The sequence below is a fragment of the Loxodonta africana genome, chromosome 10 (genome assembly GCF_030014295.1).
Source record: "Loxodonta africana isolate mLoxAfr1 chromosome 10, mLoxAfr1.hap2, whole genome shotgun sequence".
NCBI classification, from domain to species: domain Eukaryota; kingdom Metazoa; phylum Chordata; class Mammalia; order Proboscidea; family Elephantidae; genus Loxodonta; species Loxodonta africana.
The window spans coordinates 71315802-71338450 of record NC_087351.1 but is presented as its reverse complement, the minus strand read 5'-3'; the positions used below and the strand labels follow the sequence as shown (position 1 = coordinate 71338450).

The following is a 22649-nucleotide window of genomic DNA, read 5'->3' as shown; positions in this document are numbered from 1 at the left end:
GCAATGGGCTTTTTTGGTTTTAGTTAAGAAAGAAGAGGCCAATTGTGTGATTTCCAGTCACAGAAAGTCTGCTTGTTTGTGCAGATGTGCTGATTCTGCACCTGCACTTAGCCAGGGAAATGGCCAATGGCTCAGAGGAACTTCCTCTGGTGATGACATATATCAGTCAAGAGCTTGCTAAAGATGGAAACACAATTTGCCTGGATCTGGAACTGAGGGTGCAACAAGGTCTAGAGGAGAGGAAGAGTGTACTACACACAGATCAGTTTTCCTCTGCAGTCAAACCAAATAAACACAATACTGTGTGAATCGTCCATTTCTGTATACTTCTAACATTTTGTACTTTAATGGCTTTATGGGTATTTGGATGGAATTCTTTTCACTTTTGTTTAAACTTTGGGTTGTTGCTTTATTTATGAGCATTTTCTCATCTAGTAATTTTTACCTGAATTTGATTATGAGACATACAGAAGAAAACTGAAGAACTTTAACAACAATTTCTTATACCTGAAACATTTGAACTTATGCAGTGATTGATCAGAACAACACGATACTAGTTTCCTCCCCTCAGGCAGTACCAACCCTTCAGATAGTTGGCAACTAACTCACTGCCGGTGTAAATTATTACAACCACTTTGGAGAGCAATTAAAGGTGAAAATGGTCATACTGAACAACCCAGTAAACAACCCAGTCTAGGTGTCTATTCTAGAACAATTCTTGAACATTTGTACAAGGCCCCTCACTGCAATGTTTTTGTTGTTTTCCTAAATCATGAAAAATTGGAAAGCACTGTCCAGTGGAGATAAGAATAATTAAAGTGTGGCACGCTTATCAAATGGGAACACTATTCAGCAGTTAAAATGAAGCAATATGGTGCACCATTTATGACATATACACAAAAAGCAAGGCTAAAAATATAATGTTCAAAACACACCACCTTCAGAATAGAGGCTGTCTTTTGGATTCAACTATATTTGTAATGTTTTATTTCTTTTTTAAAATCTGAGGCAAATGTGGCAAAATGTTAGTATTTGTTGAATATGGGTGTTCATGACATTCTGTACTTCCTGGTATATTTTTTAAATTTCAGAGTAAACATAAAAGGATCAATCAGGAAATAACCTTAGGGGAAATTTATAAGAGTTCTGTTAGCCTTTTTTCTTAGAGAACTTTTAGAGTGCCAATTTTTCAGGACCCAGAATGTCTACTCTGGTCATTAAGACTTCTGTCTAACAATGATAACATCTGCAACTCTACTGAAACATTTTTTTATTATTCCCCTAACACTGAAGCTTGTCAGTTTAGCTTCAGAAATCACACAGTACATTTCAGCTATTCAAATTATGATGCTGCAACTTTGAACAGATTTTGTTGCTAAACAGGGCACTTGTAAATCTGGCTCACTTTGACCTTCTAAGTTACCTATTTGTGAAAACTGGCTTATATAATGCAACCTCTTGGTGTTGTGGCGTATAAAGGGATTTTTTTTTTTCCACTACTGCAAATAATGGCAGTAGCAATGTTCTTCAACTAAAAACAACACTCATTAGTCCTCTTATTTCAAAACCAAAGATATTAATCAACCACTTATCTTTTCTAGGCAACAGACACGGCTGGAATTTTATTTAAAAAGCAGTTCAACTCACACACATTCCAACTTCTCAGCGTGAACCAACTGGAGTTCACAACTGCCTGGAAAACCCAATCAAGTGCGATTCTCCCTGTGCTGGCATTGATTAGTAGAGTGCTGAAGTACTATGGTGGGCATGTGGATGAGAAGAAGAAAGAAGTGGAATGTCTCTGGGCCTCAGTGTTCCTAACCTAACCTAAGGGTGCTCCTGAAATCAGATTCAGGGCCCCACCCACAGAAGCTAAGTGACTGCATGCTGCTCACCATTGCCCTAGAACTTTTGCATAAGTGGGTCAGCCTTTCATTCTGGTGCTAACAGTAAGAACTTTCTTGGGTTCTTTACTTAACCTACAATATATCCTTCTAACATGTTATCTCCACTTCTGAAATGTCCTGTGGTTCAGTCAAAGGAGAGGTGCTTAAAAAGTTCTCACTACTACTCTGGTAAAATCAGGCATCAGCACTTAAGAACGTAGAAATGGATCCCAGGGCAACAAAGAGGTGAATAAGCAGGCTCTCTGCCCGTACTTCTGTCATGGTCACAGTAGCCATCCCTATCATCTACTATGGCAATAGCCAATATACCATGCTCAAAGCTCTCTGGTAAGTACTAAATCTTACTACCTCCTTTAATTTTCACAATAACCCTATGAAGTAGACAGTTTACAGAGGAGAACAGAGAGAAACTAGAGAGGTTAAGTAATATGCCCCAGGTAATGCAACTAGTAAAAGGCACCCTGTCTTCTCAGGTTACCCTTTAAATGGCCTTTAACTATGCGAAGTATTTCTCATAACTTGGCTTCTATTATCTTAGAAAAATAGCGTCACATATACATTACGCTACAGTTTAGAACAACTATGAGGGGCATTCACAATTTAGGAAGCTTGCAGGCAGATCCCTGGATTGAAAGGCTTTTGAAGATTGTCTTATGTGAGATACTTCCATAGGCAGCATCTTTAACTTAAAAAAAAGAAGGTACTTTTCTAAGTATCTTTAGAAAAACAGAAGACTCTACAGAATTAATCATAATATTCCAGCAGAAGGTTCCAGAAGTTCTCTACAATGCTTTAGATTTGTTCACTTCACCTAGCACCGAAGAGGAAAGAGGGGGTATGTTCTGTTTTATTCTATGGACGAAGTTTGCTTACTGCTTCTTAACTAATGAAGGTGGGTATTTACTGAGAGTTAAAGTTTATTGAAACACAAACTGTGAGTTCAGGACCATTCTGGATACTACAAGGCAGGGCAATAAAAGTGTAGCTAGAATGGCCAAACCAAAACCAAACTCGTTGCTGTTGAGTCGATTCTGACCCATTGTGACCCTACAGGACGGAGTAGAACTGCCCCATAGAGTTTCCAAGAAGTGCCTGGTGGATTCGAACTGCCAATCTTTAGGCTTGGAGCCATAGCTCTTAACTACTATGCCACCAGGGTTTCCAGCTAGAATGGCAGAATTGGCAAAACTGAGAGAAAAACCATAACAAATTGGTATTATTAAGCAATGGAATTAGAGGAAGAGAGGGCAAATAAATGTACAGGAACCAATAAACATTTATTTGAACATAACTTTGGTTTTAAGGATTGCCAGAGGCAGAAGATCCTTGAATAAAAAATATTTTGTACTTCAAATCTAAAATTTGGTGTGCATTTTGATACCACTGGCTTTTGTAATGCAAAGAAAATTAAAAAAAAAAAAAAAAGAAAATGGGTCACCAACATTTGAGATTACACACTAGGAGTGGGGAGGCCAATGAGACACATGCCTTCCATGGGTTTCTGGGCAGAAAACAGTCATTGCCTAAGCAGTATTCCAGAGAATAGTAAGAGAGAGAGAAGAGTACTTTATGTAGACAAAGGGGAAAAAAAAAATGTCAGCGTTGTCTTGACAGTGCAACATTGACTCAATTTCAAATAATATTTTATTTTTCCTAATTTTAATACAAATATGTGGTAGCTTTGCAATGTCTAACTCAGCTAGGCTGAACTATGTCCTATCTTATATGTTTTCAGGTAGCGTGAGCCACAAGAGACTTTTATTGGAGATCTGGAGGAAAGAAATGAAGCAGCAGCCATTTCCTTACAGTTCTTAATGTTGTCACTCATCTGCTGGCTCACCTTGTTGGTGTGGAACAGCAGGCAGGTCTGCAACTGCTCCACCTTCCCCTGGATCCTCCGTCAGCTTCTCCTGGGCCAGGTGTGTGTGTTTATCTCTGTTGCTAAGGCCTAGCCTTCTGCATAACACGCACACCAAAGTTAGAGGCAACAAGAATTGACACAGTTTTCAGTCCTTTCAAGGTCCAGCCTGTCCGTGCTCTTTTTCATTTTACAACTTTACACCCAACTTCCCTTCCCAACTGCTTGCTCTGTGAGTCGAATCTCCAGCATTAGATGCAAAAACAACAGACTTACAGAGACTGCTTAACTAGCTTCCAGGTTTATAGGCAAATTCCTGTAACAAATTCCTTCATGTATATGTGTCTCACCCAGTGGTCCTGCCACTTTGATTAAAACCTGACAGATACAAAATACATGCATGGAATTTTTTTTTTTTTTAAAGAACATGTTTTATGTTCACAATTAGGTAAAAAATATTTCAAGGTAGGAGGAAGAATAATGCCCTACAGAAAATTGGAAAATGTTTGTATAAAGGAAAAAAAAAAATCAAAATAAACAACCCACAATTCCACCCAACTACTGCTTCTGTCTTTCTGCCTACCTCTCTTTACATATACTTTTGCAAGGTTTTGATCATACTATCTACAGTTCTCCATCTTTTTTTTTTTAATCTTAACATTTTATGCTGAATCATTTCTCAGTCATTAAAGTTTCTTTGACAATATGACTTTTTAATGGCCACAAAATACTCTTATGAATGGGTGCCATGATATAACCAACCTTCTTTAAGTTGTTTACAATTACTGGCTTTGAGAAATAATATTGCAAAGGACATTCTTGCACAGAATTTTCTGTCTGTATCTTTGGTCACTTCCATGCGATCAACTCCTAGAATGTTTGAGACTCTGGATACATATTACCAAATGGTTGTAGTCATCATTCAATGACCAAATGGTTCAGGTCAATCAATACCTCATATACTTAGGCTAATGTTCAAAATATTTACCAACCAGCAGTAAGTATATCATGGGCATCAATGAATCAGAACCAGTGAAGTAATGTGGGAACAGGGTCCTGGAGTCTCACTGTGTTACACTTTAAGTTAGCCCTTCAGTCCCTGAGTCATGGGGGAAGACTGGTGGGCTCCAGGGGAAGAGCTTGGTTGGCGGGGTGGTTATCATTGGGAGGGGGTCAAGGCAGCTGCTCTTTACCAACTGAAGTTCGTAATATTTTGACAGATAATATAGCTTCACTGGGGCATACCTACAGAACATCAGCCTAAGTTGAAGCTTCTACCTGATTTTCTTTACTTCCAGCTGAACAAACCTGTTATTTTAGTCTTCTCAGTGTCTTCATTTTTCAAAATATTAAGCCTCTTTAAATATTTCCTAACAAGTCCTACAAATTGTGGTTAGCAAAGCACAGATTAGATCAATAGTCTAAATTTGACCTTTTGAGGAGCAGTAAAGGACAAAATATGAATCAAGAGCAAAAGTGCACATGAGCACAGTTTGTTGTTGATAGGGTCGCTATGAGTCGGAACCAACTCAACGGCACCTATGTACAATAGAAAGAAACACTGAATGGTCCTGCACCATCCTCACAATTGTTATGCTTGAGGCCACTGTTGCAGCCCCTGTGTCAATCCATCTCACTGAGGGTCTTCTTCTTTTTCACTGATTCTCTACTTTACTAAGCATGATGTCCTTCTTCAGGGACTGATCTCTCCTGATAACACCTCCAAAGTATGTGAGACGAAGTCTTGCCATCCTTGCATCTAAGGAGCATTCTGGTTGTACTTCTTCTGAGACAGATTTGTTTGTTTTCTGGCAGTCCATGGTATATTCAATATTCTTCGCCGACACCAAAATTCAAAGGCGTCAATTCATCGGTGTTCTTTATTCATTATTCAGCTTTCACATGCATATAAAGTGATTGAGAACATGGTGGCTTAAGTTGGACACACCTTAGTCCTTAAAGTGACACCTTTGCTTTTCAACACTTTAAAGAGGTATTTTGCAGCAGATTTGCCCAGTGCAATACATCATTTGATTTCTTGAGTGCTGCTTCCATGGGCATTGATAGTGGATCCAAGTAAAATGAAGTCCTTGACAACTTCAATATTTTCTCCGTTTATCATGACGTTGCTTATTGGTCCAGTTGTGAGGATTTTTGTCTTCTTTATGTTAAGGCATAATCCATACTGAAGGCTGTAGGTGGGACTGTGCAAATAGGGTAAATGTGGCCCACCAAAGGGACTGGTTAGTTTTGCCATTTTGCTGGGCTTGAAATAAGATACCCCAGAGATGGGAAAGAAAGCATCCCACCACCACCAAGGAAGAACAGCTAAGAGTGGAGAGCATGTCTTTTGGACCTGGGATCCCTGCATTGAGCTCCTGGAACCAGGAGACAAGACAGAGAGAGCTTGAGAAGCGATGGCAGAGAAATGACAGCAGGAGACAGTGTGGTGGGCTTCCTGGCCCTCAGTGCAAGAATGCTGAGTGCCTTTGGGCAGGAGACTTACTGGCGGAGTAGAGTGCCTCTGGGCACTTATTGACAGGGGCATAAAGAGCTTTGTAACACTTGCCGGAGCAGGGCAGAGGCCAAGGGCCAGAGAGGTGTGTCTACGAGCATGACTGAGAAGAGGCTGTCCTGATGCAAGAACTGTATCCTGAACCTGAATTGTAACCTTCCCTAATAAATTCCATAATCGTAGGTACTGTCTGTGAGTTCTGTGTGGACACTGCAATAAATTATTGAACCTAGCAGAGAAGTAGAGAGTGCTGTGGGAGGGATGGTTGGTTTCAGAATTGGCAAAGATGTCTGACCTCTGCCTCATAGGAACCAGCCTTGGGCTGTTGATCTGATTATCCTTCCCCCTTGTGAAGTTAGAAAAGGTCAGAAGCCATCTGCCCCTTCACCGTTTTTTACACATATTCACCCTAGAGCTTGGTCACACCTTCCTCCATGCCTCAAAGCCTTTCTGCTCACCTCTCTTATGGAACTTATGACAAGCCTTGACAATTATTTGATTTTATCTGCTTCTCCTACCAGAACCATCTGCTCCAGGAAATTTGACTTACTCATTTAATTATCCTCAGAATCTAGCTACGAGTCTACCCCAGAGAAGGTACTCAATACATGCTTGATGAATCACACAGTACCTTGCCCTTTATCAGTTGCACTGCTTTGTTCACTGAAGCACCAGATACTTGTTATTTCTTACTGTTTCATCTGGGATTATATGCAAATCCTCATAGCTCAAAGCCAGGGAACATGTAGGTAGGACAGAGAGTTTCAGAGTCTCAACACGCTCTGTCTTCTACTACTGTGCTTCCCTCATGCATTCTTTAGACGGGAAGAGGGAGACAGACAACAAAATTTTATTTCTCCTCATCAGTGCTTCTGCCACTTCCTTTAATCCCCTACCACATAAGATTGCCAAGTGCCAATCTGAACCTATCATTGGGGTAAAAACTCAATGGCAGAAGACCAAACCAGGTACTTCCAAACAAGTCTATAAATACAGTTATTGAAGCCTAGTTTTCTCCCCTTTACTGGCTTCTTCCCCCAAATCTTGATGTCTAGCAAAGTGGACACCTGAAAAACAAGAGCTCATTTAATATTTAATCAACTATAGTAAAGGAAAATGGAAAGGAAAATGAGGATAACTAACTTCTCTCTTCTCAAACCTTCCAGGCCAAATGCCCAGCCATTGCTTCTCTTCCCAGTTTACCCATGCCAATTTCTCATTAGGGTACTGGGGACTATTAGATTAAGTTTCATCTCATCTTGTCTCCTTGTTTTCCAGCTGGTTTACTTGACAGTTGTATAGAAAACTAATGGTTCTTTTTGTCTTCAATTCTACTACTTTCGCATAAAAAAACCAAACCAAACCCACTGCTGTTGAGTTGATTCCAACTCATAGCGACCCTAGAGGACAGAGTATAACTGCCCCATAGAGTTTCCAAGGAGCGCCTGGCAGATTTGAACTGCCGACCTTTTGGTTGGCAGCCATAGCACTTAACCTCTATGCCACCAGGGTTTCCTACTTTAGCATATGTTCCTTTAAATCCATTGTTTTAATCAAACACTCTTTCCCCGCACTCCAAACACAGGAGTGTCTCAACTCTCAAGAAGCTGAAAAACTGCATCCTGATTCCTATACACAATACAGCTTTAATCTTTTTGTGTGTGTGGTGAAAGGGGATTTTTTTTTTTTTTTTTGTGGGGAGGAGGGGGGGAAGTGATCCAATTAGGATATACAAACCAAGTAAAAGGAGTGGATGAAAAGTGCCAGCTGAATTTTCAGCCACTTTCCCTAGATGTCTTCAAAGTGTGCCTAGCACCAGACCAGCACTTTGCACAAATCACAACAGCTGAACTGCAGCCAGACAGGAAAGATTCTTGGATAATTTAATTAAGCTAGAATCAAACACACACTCGGCTGCAGAAAAAAAAAAAAAATTCACCTTCTCCAAAGTAGATCTTAAAACGCACAGAAATGCAATATGAATAAATATAATGCCATTTACTTATGCCTTTGTTTTAGAGACCAGGAGTGGAAGAAAAACAAGGCACAGTCATCAAACCCTGATCTTTGCCTCAAATATCTGATGCTGCTGCAGCAAACATTGTCTATAGCCCTATTCCCTTCCTTTATCAACTCTGAAGCCCAAGAAGGGGGAAAATATTTCCTGGATACTAATAAGGACTGGTTAAGTGATACAACTAGTACAATTGCTCCTGTGAAGAACAGCCATTAAGTCAGATTTCTTCCTGTGCTGATAAGATTGCTGTGGGCATAACACAGTGGACACACCACCTTATTTTCTCCCCTCTGAAGACCTATTCCTTACTTTTCCCAGGCCTTAAAAATCGTGTTAACAATAAGCAAATACAGCGTGGCCAGATGCCTTTTGTGGTCAGATGGTTCATTGTTTAAAAAGCTTCAGCTTAAAATCCAAAAGATTGTTAACAGATGCAGTTTCTGGCTGGAGACTGGGAAAAACCTCACTTAAACAAAAGAGTATGTTGTGATTGGAACTAAAAAGGGAATTACCTTTAAAGATAAGAACCACAAACATTTCCTATTTGAAAACACCCCAGACTCACAAACAGGACCCTTTTTGGACCTTTCCTGAAAGTTTAAAAATTTAACAGTGGATTGCTGCATATGACAAACCCTGGCTAACCAGCCCAGTAACTGTTACAGATTTGTTTGGACTTTGAACAAGGCCACAGCATCCATCTCTTGCTCTCCCCCAGATTACCCAATTAGGCAAAATTCCAGTTAATTTCTTTCCAATCCTTGTAACCCCAGAAATGCTTTTGCTGCTTTCATTTTGGCTCTGGAAATGGGTTTTCAACCAGAGACGTAGATAGATAAATTTCATAAATGAGCACAGAGTTTGATAAGCAGATAGTCACTGCTGGGCTCTAGTCACTATTGGCTGAGAAGGTCCTGGCCTGTCTTCAGTTCCCAGTCTCCTTGGCCTCCACAACTTCTGTTCACTTTTACACAGAAAGCCTGCTTTCTACCAACTCTTGCCATCTGTTTCTGTTGGCTTTTGGAGGTCTTACTCTATGGCTTCACTATGTGTGAGAACGTCTGTAGTGCTCTGGGTTCTAATCTTGAAAGATGGAAAACCTAACGGAGCCATGAGATTGCAGCTTTCCCTTGGCGTGAGAAATGGATTAAGTTTTGCTGGCTGGTGATAAGCCTGGTTTGAAAAGCTACAGGAGATGTTCCAGGAATCTGTTCTTAGTATTACGGATGGCCATGAGCTTGATTCTAAGAATGGACAACCTGTCCCTTATGAAATCCCATTCTCTGAGGATAGGTAAACAGGTATGCCCTTTCCCAGGTTAGGTTTTTTGGGTTCCCGTGATCATCGCATGTTTCCTGATTTGTTACAGTGTTCAAACTGCCCAAAAAGGTCAGTTACAGACCGAAAGTATAGAACAGTTTTAGCAATCTGAGACACTCTAACCAAGAAAATCCTTCGTCAAACAATGCTTCCATTCATTTTAAAGTGAGGGAGCGCTATAAGCCCATGGGATTCCACCAAGAGTTAAAACAGCTTTCTCACTCAACCCACACCGTTTCTAAGTCACATAAGGAATCCAAGCTGCTGGAATGAAGCTAGCAGGAGAACTGCATTCTGAAAGATCCGTGCATTTGGCCAGGTACTAGCAGGAGGGGCCCATTCATCAAGAGATGGGATTCTGAGGCCAGTGGCCACATCCATATCTATCCTCCTACAAAAGCCAGCCCCATCATGCACACATGAGACGAGGTTTGCAACAGGATCTGATAGGCCTGGAAATTGAAAAATGAGCAGCAGCTGTGAGCTCGAGGTCATTACTATCCTCCAGGGTTTGTCTTTTCTAATCTAAGGGGTAGTAGTTTCCATGATTAACTTTCAATTGCTGTCAAGGGTGTAATAAAATCTGGGAAAGAAGAAAACTTTCCCCTCAGTAAGCTGCTCCCATTTTCCTTGCCTTGTCCTTTCCTCCAGTGCATATCCTCAATCCCACTGCATCTTGTTTCCTAACTTTGAGAAAAATTTGCACTAGATAACGGCCTCAGTGTACACAGCCACTTGAGGATTCTTCTTTCTCAGTGGCTGGGTCTCTAAGATGACAGTGTGAAAAGTTCCGACAGTGTGAAAAGTTCCGACAGTGTGAAAAGTTCCGACACTGTGAACAGTTCCTTTGCTTCCAAAGACCATACAATACCATTAGTTTCAGGACTGAATACATTTTATTTTCATTGTATAATTCTTTCCCAGGGTATTATATACGTTTCCTAAGCCATGACAGGAGCCCTAGTGGGCAGTGGTCAAGAGCTCAGCAGCTAACGAAAAAAGGTCAGCAGTTCAAATCCACCAGCCACTCTTTGGAAACCCTATGGAGCAGTACTACTCTGTCCTATAGGGTTGCTATGAGTTGGAATCGACTCAATGGCACTTAACAACAACAAGCCATGACAATCAATTCAACAAAAGAGAAGTTTCCTAGTTGGTAAGATGTGCACAAAGAGAAAGAGCAGAAGAGGAGAGGAGGGCACATTTATTCACAAAGACATCTTACTGGTCATTACAGGACAAGGAACCCTGAAGACTTCAGTGTGGTCTGATAGAGGATGGGAGCCTATACTGAGAGGTTACAGATGAACTTCTCTCAGTAAAATTTGACAGCATTCGATACAACCCTTGGAACAATTTAGTGGTTCAGTCATCATATACTGATTTCAAAATATCAGATGCTAGAAATATATATAAGACATGGTGTCTTACTAGCAAAGCAATAAAGTCTCATGGGAGAGACCACCTCAGGCTCACTGATGGGGAGACAGCTTCTACTGAGTAATGGAAAGACACTCCTGGGTGGGTGGCACGCCAATTACACAGGCAGCAAAGAAGTGGCTGGAACAGAGCAATGCTATTTTTTTGCCCTAGGCAGGCCTCAAACTGCATACTTTGTTATTGTTAGCTGCTGTCCAGTTGGCACCTGACTCACGGAGGCCCATATACAATGGAACAAAACATTGCCTGGTCCTGCACCATCCCCATGATTGGTTGCAGATCACTGTGATCGATAGGGTTTTCATTGACTGAGGTTTGAGAATAGATTGCCAGGCCTTTCTTCTTAGTCCATCTTAGTCTGGGAGTTCCACTGATACCTGCTCAGCATCATAGCAATATGCAAGCCTCCACGGACAGACAAGTGGTGGCTGTGCTTGAGGTGCGTTAGCTGGGAACTGAACCCAGATTTCCCTCACAGAAGGTGAGAATTCTACCACTGAACTGACAATGCCTCAGACACTGTGTATTAGTCACCTAATAAAAGGTATCCCTGATATTGGGGTGAGAGGGTGTCTTGAAATTACATTGGATGATAGTTTGTTCTTGCTTCCCTGGGTCAAGAGAAATAATCAGAGTGTCTACTGCCTGTTGGAGAGAGGTATCTATTTAGGTGTTATCCTTGCCCTCCCCATTTACACTATCTTGGTTCAGGAGAAAGCAGCAAGATGTGGCCATGAACAGAACTGGTTCCAAAAAATAAATGTGCTATAGGGTTTAAAAGATGGCAGAGTAAACTTGACTTCAGAAGATGTGGTCTGTGGAGTGATGCCTACTGACGTGAGTGCTAGGGAATGCAAACTATTGGCGCTTTTGTCAACTTGGTATCCATTCTCTCGTTCTCCTAAAGTAATAGAACCCTCAGATTTTAATGGGACAGAATAAAGACATTGTTTCATGAAGTGAGGTGTGGCCATGTGACCCAGCTCTGGCCAATGGGATGTGAGGAGAAGTCACATGTATCACTTCTGGAACATGTCCCTAAAGTGGACATCTTTAGTTTGGAATGTGAAATGACTATAGAGCCATTTGGACCACGAAGGACATACCTTAGAGATGGTGAAATAGAAACCTGGAAGAAAGTAGGTCACAGAGAACTGTGAAACCACAATACTAGTCTTAAACTGCCTAAATACAAACGTTTATGTAAAGATTAGGGCGATAGGAACAGTTCTATTTTGCATAAACGACTGTTATTTTGCTTCCGGGTTATACATGATTATGAACACGGTTACAGGTGCTAAGTGAACAGGAATAGGGTACAGAAGAGTCCAAGGAATTGTGGGTATAAACAACATCCAAAAACCAGCACTTCGTATACACAGCACCAAGGCCACGACGTGACACATACAATCTGGTTTTTATGTTATAAAGAACTATCTGAGTCCTGGTGGCAGAATGAGAAAGCAAAGGGAACTGAAAAGAATCATTTTTCAGTTTACCATAAACACAACTAACATCTTACCTTTTTCTTGCTACAGTATATTTGCCATTTTTTCTCTGCTGGAAGGGCAAACATGGCTTCCCTGTGTTTGTCTGTGAGGTCAAGTTCATCCTGAAAAGAAAGAAAATAATTAGTGTTTCATTGATAACATTTTATTGCAGTAGGAAAAGTTATTAGCATCTAAGGAAAGAAAAAAACACCAACACGTATTTAAATCAACTTTGAAAAGATCAAGAAGCTAAGTTGATACGAACATTACCATCATCAAGAAAGCACACAGGGTCAGGCATCAAGCACAGCAAAAGAGATGAAGCCAAATACATACCAAAGGCTGGGGAAACTGGAACATGTATGGACAATGTATTGCTGTATTAGGTCCATTGAGCAGTAAAGGTCATCAAGGCTCAGGAGTTTAGGATTAATCACAATAAAGATGAAGGTTTGCTAGGGACAGCTTCACAAACCTTGAATATCAGGCTGGGTCTTAAGGGGAAGTGAAGGACTTGGACATAAAGAGAGGAGTGAAAGTCTAGGCAAGGGAATAATAGAAACAAAGGGTAGGATGTAGTTACAAATTGGTGTGTTTGGTGACAATGACCAGCTTCATTAAAGCATTGGGTTTATGCAAAGGATAATCACATAAAAGGTTTGAGAGGGAGTGACCAGTTTGTAAAAAGTCTTAAATGAAAGAATTAAGTATTCTCTTGACCAAGGAGAGTCAATGAAGACTTTGAGCAAGAGTGACATCTTTGTCACCACACACCCCACAAATATTTAAGTGTTTTATGTGCCAAGCATTGTGTAGGCATTCTCTCATTTACTTCTCACAACAGTCTGTTCTACAGTTGGGAGAAATTTAGGCTTAAAAGAGGCATCTTGTTCAAGACCACAAGTCTGGTAAATTATGGGGCTGGTTTTGGAGCCCAGAGCTGTTTGACTCCAGACCCCAGGCTCTGAGCCTCTCAGATCAATGTTTGGAAACATTATATTTTATGGCGGTGTGCAGAGACACTAAAGGCAGGCAATTTGGAAAATCCTTAACTAATGAATAACAACAGTGAGATAATGAATATAAAGTACTCAGGGAAAAATTCTTAGCATTTAATAAGAGTTCAATCCATGGCCAGTATTATTATTGGTTTTGAGCCTCCGGTTCATGTTATTCCTATATGGAAATTTATCTAATTGAGGGTAGAAGATAATGGGGGTGGGTAAGACCTATTACCACCCCTCCAAAAGAAAAAAATTAAACAAGCTATAAATTAAGGCACAATAAGGTTTTGATCTCTGAAGAGTAAAAACAAGTCCCCCCTCTGAGTGCTTTATTTGTATAACTACAGTTCTGCCATCCTCCTGGACATGACCTTTTATTTCATACTCCTCCATTTAGGAGCTCTGGTAGCACAGTGTTTAAGAGCTTGGCTGCTAACCAAAAGGCCAGCAGCGCGAATCCACCAGTCGCTCCTTGGAAACCCTATGGGGCAGTTCGGTCTGTCCTACAGGGTCACTATGAGTCGGAATCGACTCAGCGGCGATGGGTTTGGTTTTACCTCTGTTAAGGAGCCCCAGTGACAAGCGGTTAAGCACTTGGCTATTAACTGAAAGGTGGGTGGTTCAGACCCACCACCTGCTCCAAGGGAGAAAGACATGGCAGTCTGCTTCTGTAAAGATTACAGCCTTGGAAGCCCTACTCTGTCCTATAGGGTCACTATGGGTCAGAATCTACTCAGTGGCAATAGGTTTGGTTTTAGTTTTATCTCCATTTAGTCATCAAGTCCTATTACTCCTTTTTTTCAAAAAATTTCAAGAGTCCACCCCTTTCTCTCATTTCCACTAAAACTACCTAAGCTTATGCCCTAATAACCTCTCCTTGGCTTCTTGCAATAGCCTCCTCCCTGTTCCTTCTTGCCTTTCCAGTCCTTCCTACTCACCATGGCTAGAATTCTCTTAAAGCAGTGGTTTTCAAACCTGGGCATGCATCAGAATCTCCAGGAGGGCTTGTTAAAAATAGATATTGGGCCCTACCCCAGAGATTATGACTGAGCGGGGAGGAGAGAATTTGCATTTCTAGTAAGCTTCCAGGTATTACCGATGCTGCTTGCTGGTCTGGAGACCATAGTTTAGAAGCACTGCCTTGATAATAAAGCACCAATGTTGTCTTGAGCACCCAGTTAAAAAACTGTCATTACCTCCACATTGCCTACAAATGTAATTATACATTGCTCAGGCCTGCCTTTTTTTTTTTTTAATTGTAGGAAAAATGTACATAACAAAACATGTCAGACCTGCCTCTTGAGGTATTCCATTTATGACCCCAACTTGCCTTGATTTTCCTTGTACCCTTTCCCACCTATCTTATAAACACCTACACTTCCCATGCCTTGCTACTGTCTAATACATGGTAGCTTCCCTGGGGAAGTTCTTCATCTCTTTAAGCCTCTATTTCCTCATCTTCAGGATGGGCATAGCCTCTCTCTTGCAGGGTTGTTGTGGGAATTAGCAATATCAACTAAGCATGTAGCACTGCCTGGGACGGTGTTAACTGTACTGTTATTCCAATCATCATGAAACATAAGTCATTTGCTATTTTCTTTTAAGGACAAGGTACACATTAACCCATTAAAAACATCCACACGCACCTAACCACAAAAAACCAGCTATTAAGAATTTCAACAATGAACAACCAGGAAGGAAATAAGAGATTTTAACCAAAAATTCCATTATGGGAAAAAATATTAAAGTTTTGACATGAAACTATTATGTATGTGAAATCATTGTTTCTTTTTTCTTAATTTCCTGTAATTCACACCTCTCACCTATTGATGAATGAGGAAAATAATGGTGATATAAATCACTTCCCAACAAGCACGGTTTATTTTTGGGGGGGCAGGAGGCAGTGGGTGCACTAGGTCAGTTATTCAAACAGCTCAATAATATGGTGTTTGGTTTGGGGAAAAGGCGTGTGACTGCGAGAGAAAACAGAGCTACCAATACCACCTCCTTTATTACACTAGAGCACTGTGTTTTTGCTTACCTAGAAGAGATGTGAGGAAATGTGTGAATCCTGAAACCTAGAAATTCACAGCAAAGGGTATTAATATGACTGTATTTTGTTGTTGCTTCTGCAGCGACAGAGAAATGAAAAATCTTAACTAAGAAAGCACAGTGGAACAAGGACTTAAGGACAGATAGCTTCATGCAAGGAGAGAATTTTCATACAGCAGAAAAGCCAAAAATAGCTAGAGGGTCTTTGTACCTAATTTTAGATTATAGAAAGAAAATGAAAAGGAATAAATGGATACTGATAATCATAAAAAAATTACTGAGCATTTTCTGTGGGCTTAGTAGTAGTGTTTTATACGGATATAATATTTTCTTATCCCATTTTCCAGGGAACTGAGCCACAGAGAGATTAAGTATCTTGCTCAAGGTAACAAAGCTAGTTATGTTGGAGGAGGGATTTGAGCCCAGGCCTCCTGGTTATAGAGCCTGTGTTCTTAATCACTAGACTATTCATTCTGTTGATTCAGGAAGTTAGAATCGTGACTCTGCGGTGACATGAAAATGCATGCACCCATCTGCTATACTGCTAAGTGTCTGCTGATAGAAAGAGGGAGGGAGGGCTTTATTCTGGGTTTGGCTCTTATGGGTTATATACGACCTTGGACAAGCGACTTAACTTCTAAACTTCAATTTCTTCATCTGGAAATTGAGAATGATAATATATACTTGATAGAGTTATTGCAAGGATTCATTTATGCAATCAAAAAAATTTTTGAATGTCTACAAGCACCAGGCATTGTGCTAGGTTCAGGGGATAAAAAGAGGTACATGTCATGGAGATCATAGTCCCATGCAGGCAAACAGGTAATTAAACATCACACTTTACAATGGATGATCCTACAATGAGTCGTTTTGAGAGCTCCCTTGTTTTGCAGAAAGGTGGGGGCAGTGGTGGCTTTCTCAAGGAAGTGAAGTCAGAGCTGAGGGAGGCATAGGAATTAAACACTGTGAACTTTAGTCTTTATCCTGAGGGCAATAGGGGTCACTGATGAAGTCTGAGCAAGGAGAGTGACATAGATTTTATTAGATAATAATTGGGGGTATCCAGGAAAAATATCTAGAGTTATTAAGACCCCCACACCCTCCATTCCAAAAGTACCTGTACTCTGACTCATTCTATTTTAATAATATGGCTGAATGAAGCATGCAAGACTCTAAGAGACTATCATAGCCTTAGAGATCAAGCAACACTTACTTGCTGTCCTATCTATTCCAGGACCATGGCCAGATATTACAAAAAATACAAAGATGAATAACAGACCCTGATTTCATGGAGTTTATAATCTAGTTCAGAAGACAAGATGACAGAAGGTTTTTATGGTTGCCTTTTTTCATTTCAAGCTAAAGTCCAAATTCCTTAGCAGGCAAGGGCCTTCATAATGCAGCCTTTGCCTGCTTGCCCCACCCCACCTCTTCATCTTCCAATAGCAGCCACCTTGTGGTACTTCCGATCACAATTTGCCCACTTCTGAAACTTTGCATATGCTGTTCCCTTTTCTCAGAAAGCCCTTCCCACTATATCTAAGGACTAATCCTCTTCATCCAAGCTCTTACAGGGCATCAATTATTTCCTTCAAGCAGCCAGCCCACCAGACTTTCCCAGGATGGGCAGCTTCTCTGTGTTCTCCTAACCATGTGGTACTTACCACATTACTATAGTTATGTTCTCGACATTTCTGTTCCATTGGACAGGGAGTAAATTGGTTCTATCCATCTTTGAGTTAATTGCCAGTCCCCCAAACAATATCTGACATAGCAGAACTGCAAAAAAGTATAAGGAGGGGGAAGGTAGGAAAGGTGGGGAAGCTGGGAGAGAAGCAGGAAGGGAAAAAGCAGGGAGGAGGGGAGAGAATGTTGTAGGATATAGTGATGATTGCTGCATATCAAAGGTTAAAGGCCATTCTCCTTCTCTTGTTTCTTTTGGGGGTAAAATGTATATACAGTGAAATGTACAGATTTTAAGTATACAGCTTTTGAGTTTGGCAAAGGTACTCCCTGAAATAGTTTTAGCACTTTACACTTCAGAAAACTGGTTGTACAACTTCACATTCCTATCAGCAAAATATGAGAGTCCATTTGCTCCAAATTCTTGCCAACATTTGGTGCTATGTCTTTTTAATTTTAGCTGTCTTAGTTTATGTGAAGTGGTATCTCATTGTAGTTTTAATTTGCATTTCCCAGTGAGAGCCAATGCTGCGCATAATTTTTCATGTGCTTATTGGCCATTCATACATGCTCTCTCGTGAAGTGTCTGTTCAAATATTTTGCCCATTTTTACTGAGTTACCTGTCTTGTTATTATTGATTTAAAGGAGTTCTTAATATACTCTGGAAACATGCCCTTTGTCAGATGTAGTTTTCAGAATAGTTCTCCTAATCTGTGGCTTGACCTATTTTGTTGACACTGTATTTTGATCACCAGGTTTTTTTTTTTTTTTTTTCGATGAAGTCTAATTTATCAATTTCTTCTTTGTCTTTTAGTTACTGCTTTTTATGCCTTCTTTAAGAAATTTTTGCAACTCACAGTCCCCCCAAAAATATATTCTATGTTTTCTTCCAGAAGCTGTAGAGTTTTAGTTTTAGCTTCTAGGTTTAGATAATCCATCTCATAAAGTACTCTTAGAGTATTTTTTTAGTTAGAAGCAGCCTGATTTGCTTTTGCATATTATTCTCTCTTTTCCATTTACTTATACTCATTTAGATACATTGCTGGGCAAGGAAGGTATCTTAGTTACCTAGTTGCTATAACAGAAATACCCAAGTAGATGGGTATTTAACAAACAGAACAAACAGAAATTTATGTTCTCACAGTTTAGGAGGCTAGAAGTCCAAATTCAGGGTGCCAGCTCTACGGAAAGGCTTTCTCTCTCTGTCAACTCTGGGGGAAAGTCTTCGTTCCTTGGCTCTTTGGTGATCTTCATGTGATATAGCATCTGCTTCTTTCACCTACTAGTTTAATCTCTTTTATATCTCAAAAGACATTGACTTAAGACACATTCTACACTAATCCTGCCTCATTAACATAACAAAGACAACTCATTCCCAAATGAGATTATAACTAAAAACATAGAGGTTAGGATTTACAACACATATTTTTGAGGGATACAATTCAATCCACAACATCCCACTTTTTGGTCCCCAAAAATTCATGTCCTTGCCACATGCAACACACATTCACCCCATCACATCATCCCAAAAGTCTTAAATCGATTCCAAGTCCTAAATCTCTATTGTCCAATCACATGTTCACCATTTTCTTTCAAAGCCTCATCAGAAGCACATTGAACACCCACATTTCTAGTGACACGCCATTACTGGTGCCATATGTACTCCCTAAGACAATAAAGACTTTCTCTATGGCTCTCCTCACTTCCTTCTGAGCCCTCACCAGCATTGCCTTTGATGTCCATAATTCTGCCAATAGTCTCTTCAAAGTAATCTAGGGTACCTTAAAATTCTTCTACCCTCCACCCATTACCCAATTCCAAAACCATTTCCACATTGTAGGCATTTGTTAGAACAGCAACCCCACTTCTCAGTACCAAATTCTGTTTTAGTTATCTAGTGTTGTTATAATAGAAATACCACAAGTGGATGGCTGTAACAAACAGAAATTTGTTTTCTCACACTTTAGGAGGCTAGGAGTCTGAATTCAGGCTGCCGGCTCTAGGGGAAGTCATTCTCTCTGTTGGCTCTGGAGAAGCTCTTTTGAGCTTCTATTCCTTGGCCATCTTCATGTGGCATGGCATCTATCTTTCCCCATCTGTTTGCTGTTTGCTTGCTTAATCTCTTTTATATCTCAAGAGATTGATTTAAGATATACTCTAATACTGTCTCATTAACATGACAAAGAGAACCCATTCCTGAATGGGATTATAACCACAGGTATAGGGGTTTGGATTTACAACACATATTTTTGAGGGGCACAGTTCAATCCATAACCAAAAACCAAAACCAAACCCGTTGCCATCAAGTTGATTCCGATTCATAGCAGCCCTACAGGACAGAGTAGAACTGCCCCATAGGGTTTCCAAGGAATGGCTGGTGGATTCAAACTGCTGACCTTTTGGTTAACAGCCAAGCTCTTAACCACTATGCTACCAGGGCTCCAATCCATAACCAAAATAAAAAATAAAAAAAAACAAACCTGTTCCCATCGAGTCTATTCTGGCTCATAGCAACCCTATAGCTCAGGGTAGAACCACCCCATAGGGTTTCCAAGGAGGGCCTGATGGATTTGAACTGCTGACCTTTTGATTGGCAGCTGAACTCTTAACTACTACACCACCAGGGTTTCTCAATCCATAACAGAGGAGAAAAAAAAAAAACCCAGTTGGTGGAGGAAGGAACAAAATGGAATACAAACTAATTTGAAAATTGATCTCATATTAGTTTCTTTAAACTCTTTCATTATTTCAAAGTAATAATTCAGGGATTTTTCATTTTGATAATTAATTTAAATAATGAAAGATGCAATCCTGGAGAATAAAACCACTAGGATTGCTGTATCTCAAAAAGGAGATTCAAGGTTGCCTGGGGTTAGAGGCAGGAGTAGAGATTGACTACAAATGGACACAAGGGGACTTTTTGGGCTGAGAGAAATGTTCTAAAACCAGATTGTGGAGATGGTCGCACACACATAATGGTATAAATTTATTTTACCTAATCAAACCGTATAGTTACAATGAGTGAATTTTATGGCATGTAAATTATACCTCAGTAAAGCTGTTTTTTTTAAAAAAATGGTCCTGGTTGGTAGAGACCCAGGGAAACAAATGGAAAATTCTAGAGAGACAAAATAGAGAATATACAGCATTGTGTAAATAGTAAGGAAAGAAAATTCTGGTTGAGTATTAGGTAAACCAAGGACTTGGTTTACAGCAAAAAGTGACTGGAAAGAAATGGATGAAGAAAAGGGAATGGAAAAATGTGGATCCCTTCCCTTTATAGTAAGTAGCTCAATCTGGGAAATGTTACAATTTCAGAAACAACTTTTGTTTGAAGCCAAAGATCACTTCTATGACCTACCCTATTCCTTTTCTTGAAAACTGAAATAAATTCTATTAATATGCATTCCATTTAGGCCAACTGACAATGTTTCCCCTAAAAAAAAAAACCTGAGGCCCCTTAATACTTAAATGCAGTGGTATGTCAATATTAACAACAAATCTTTAAGAACCTTTTCATTTTTTCTGTTTCTGTTTTTTTCCCTAGTGGTGGCTCTACATAACAGTATCAATTCTCTGTGAGTTAATAGCCAAGTTTTCCGCTAAGAATAATAAACCAAAGCAATTAGCTGATTCCCAGGAAGCACCCTGGTTGCTTCTAGATCTTACTGTACCTTAGACTTGGGTGGCCTTGCTCCTTTCCTGGTCGTAGAAATTTTTTTTCATATTATTCTTGCTTGGATAGTTTTAAAAGCCAATTAAAGGAAAATGAAATAGTGAATGATAAAAAGAAGGCTCTGCATCAGGCTTCCATATTTCTCCATAAAAATTTCAAGTTTCTTAAAAACTAAACCAACAAAAAACCCTGAAGGCTTTTTGTCTTCCCATGAAGAAGAGGTGGTTTTAATGTGTTTTTTTTTTTTTTTATTAAGAAAGGACCTGTGAGGGAAGCCCAGCTATGGAAACTAAAGTTCCAGAGTTCATCCCCAACAAAGCGCCGTACTATGCACCCCTTCCACAAGATTCTGCACAAAGAGACTTCACCAGTCTATATCCTACAATAAGCAAGCAGCTCTAAAGAGAAAAAAAAAAAAGAGAAGTCTACATAAATCAGAAAACTAAATAACTGGAACAGTACAAATAAATCTACGGAAATGGATTCATTCTCTAGATAAAGCAAGGGAAGGAATTTGAAATAATACACAATAAGGGTCTTGAATGAGTTGAAAGACTAACACTTTGTAGCAAAAACTCTTTTTGAAGACTTGAGTTAAACTGAAATAGGGATTATTTACAAAATCTCAAAAAAGCTTTATAAAAGCATTAATTTTTTTAACAATCTATCACCAAAGCTATACTATAAATTTTAGTGAACTGACAAATAAGTTTCCAGCTAACAAGAGAAATCTCTAATAAGGGAATTCCAGGTTCTAATCTCTAATGGGTTAAACGAACTCTCTGCATACATGCAAATAATGTATTCATATAAAGGTAGGGGAAACCCTGGTGGCACAGTGGTTAGCTATGTAGCTGCTAAAGAAAAGGTTGGCAGTTCAAATCTACCAGGTACTCCCTGGAAACCCTATGAGGCAGTTTTAGTCTGTCCTATAGGGTAGCTATGAGTTGGAATCAACTCAACGGCATTTTTTTTTTTTTTTTTAATAGAGGTAGGAAGACCTGTGATTAGTGCTGGAGGGGAATGGAGAATAAGAAAAATGAGGAGAGGAAGAAGCTAAAACAGGCCCTTGCGGTTATCCCACCAGTCAACCCACTGCTTTTGTTGTTGTTTTTAATGTTCCTGCATAAAGCAAGGAAACCCTGGTTGCATAGTGGTTAAGTGCTACAGCTGCTAATCAAAAGGTCTGCAGTTTGAATCCATCAGGCGCTCCTTGGAAAGTCTATGGGGCAGTTCTACTCTTTCCTGTAGGGCCACTATGAGTCGGAATCAACTCGACACCAATGAATTTTTTTGGTTTTCACAAAGCAACCATCCATCTAACTCAGTGTAAAGAGCTCCTGGGGCTTTGAACAGTATTATTTCTCAGACAAGGCTAACTTTTCTCCTTCAACTTGCCCACAATAAACAGGCCCAATTCACCAATCCTAACACCTCCCAGGAAAGGTTCCCCTCCCCGCCCCCAGCCAGCAGCAATTCTCCTCTGTTTACCTAGAGGCTAACCGCACCCCTCGCAGTGCCTTCTCTGGATTTAACCATCTCCACCCTCAACCTTGTTCTCCCATGCCACAGCTCAACACTTCCAGAAATAAAGCATCTCCGATGCAAGTGACCAGACTTCAAGTCACAGAAGATGGTGCTAAGTATAACACTCTGGCCAGACAAGGCAGGGAAAGGGCAGAAAGG

At 40.1% G+C, this 22649-nt stretch overlaps 1 protein-coding gene across 2 annotated transcripts in view; it reads right to left on the bottom strand.

Annotated features, from left to right (window-relative positions):
- DAAM1 (dishevelled associated activator of morphogenesis 1) overlaps window positions 1-22649 on the bottom strand; it is a 199467-nt gene that overhangs the window by 84964 nt on the left and 91854 nt on the right. For both annotated transcript variants that reach the window (XM_003408683.4, XM_023546213.2), the window contains exon 3: window positions 12580-12669. In XM_003408683.4, coding sequence (XP_003408731.1) covers window positions 12580-12669 — 90 coding nt within the window. The remainder of the gene's footprint in view (window positions 1-12579; window positions 12670-22649) is intronic.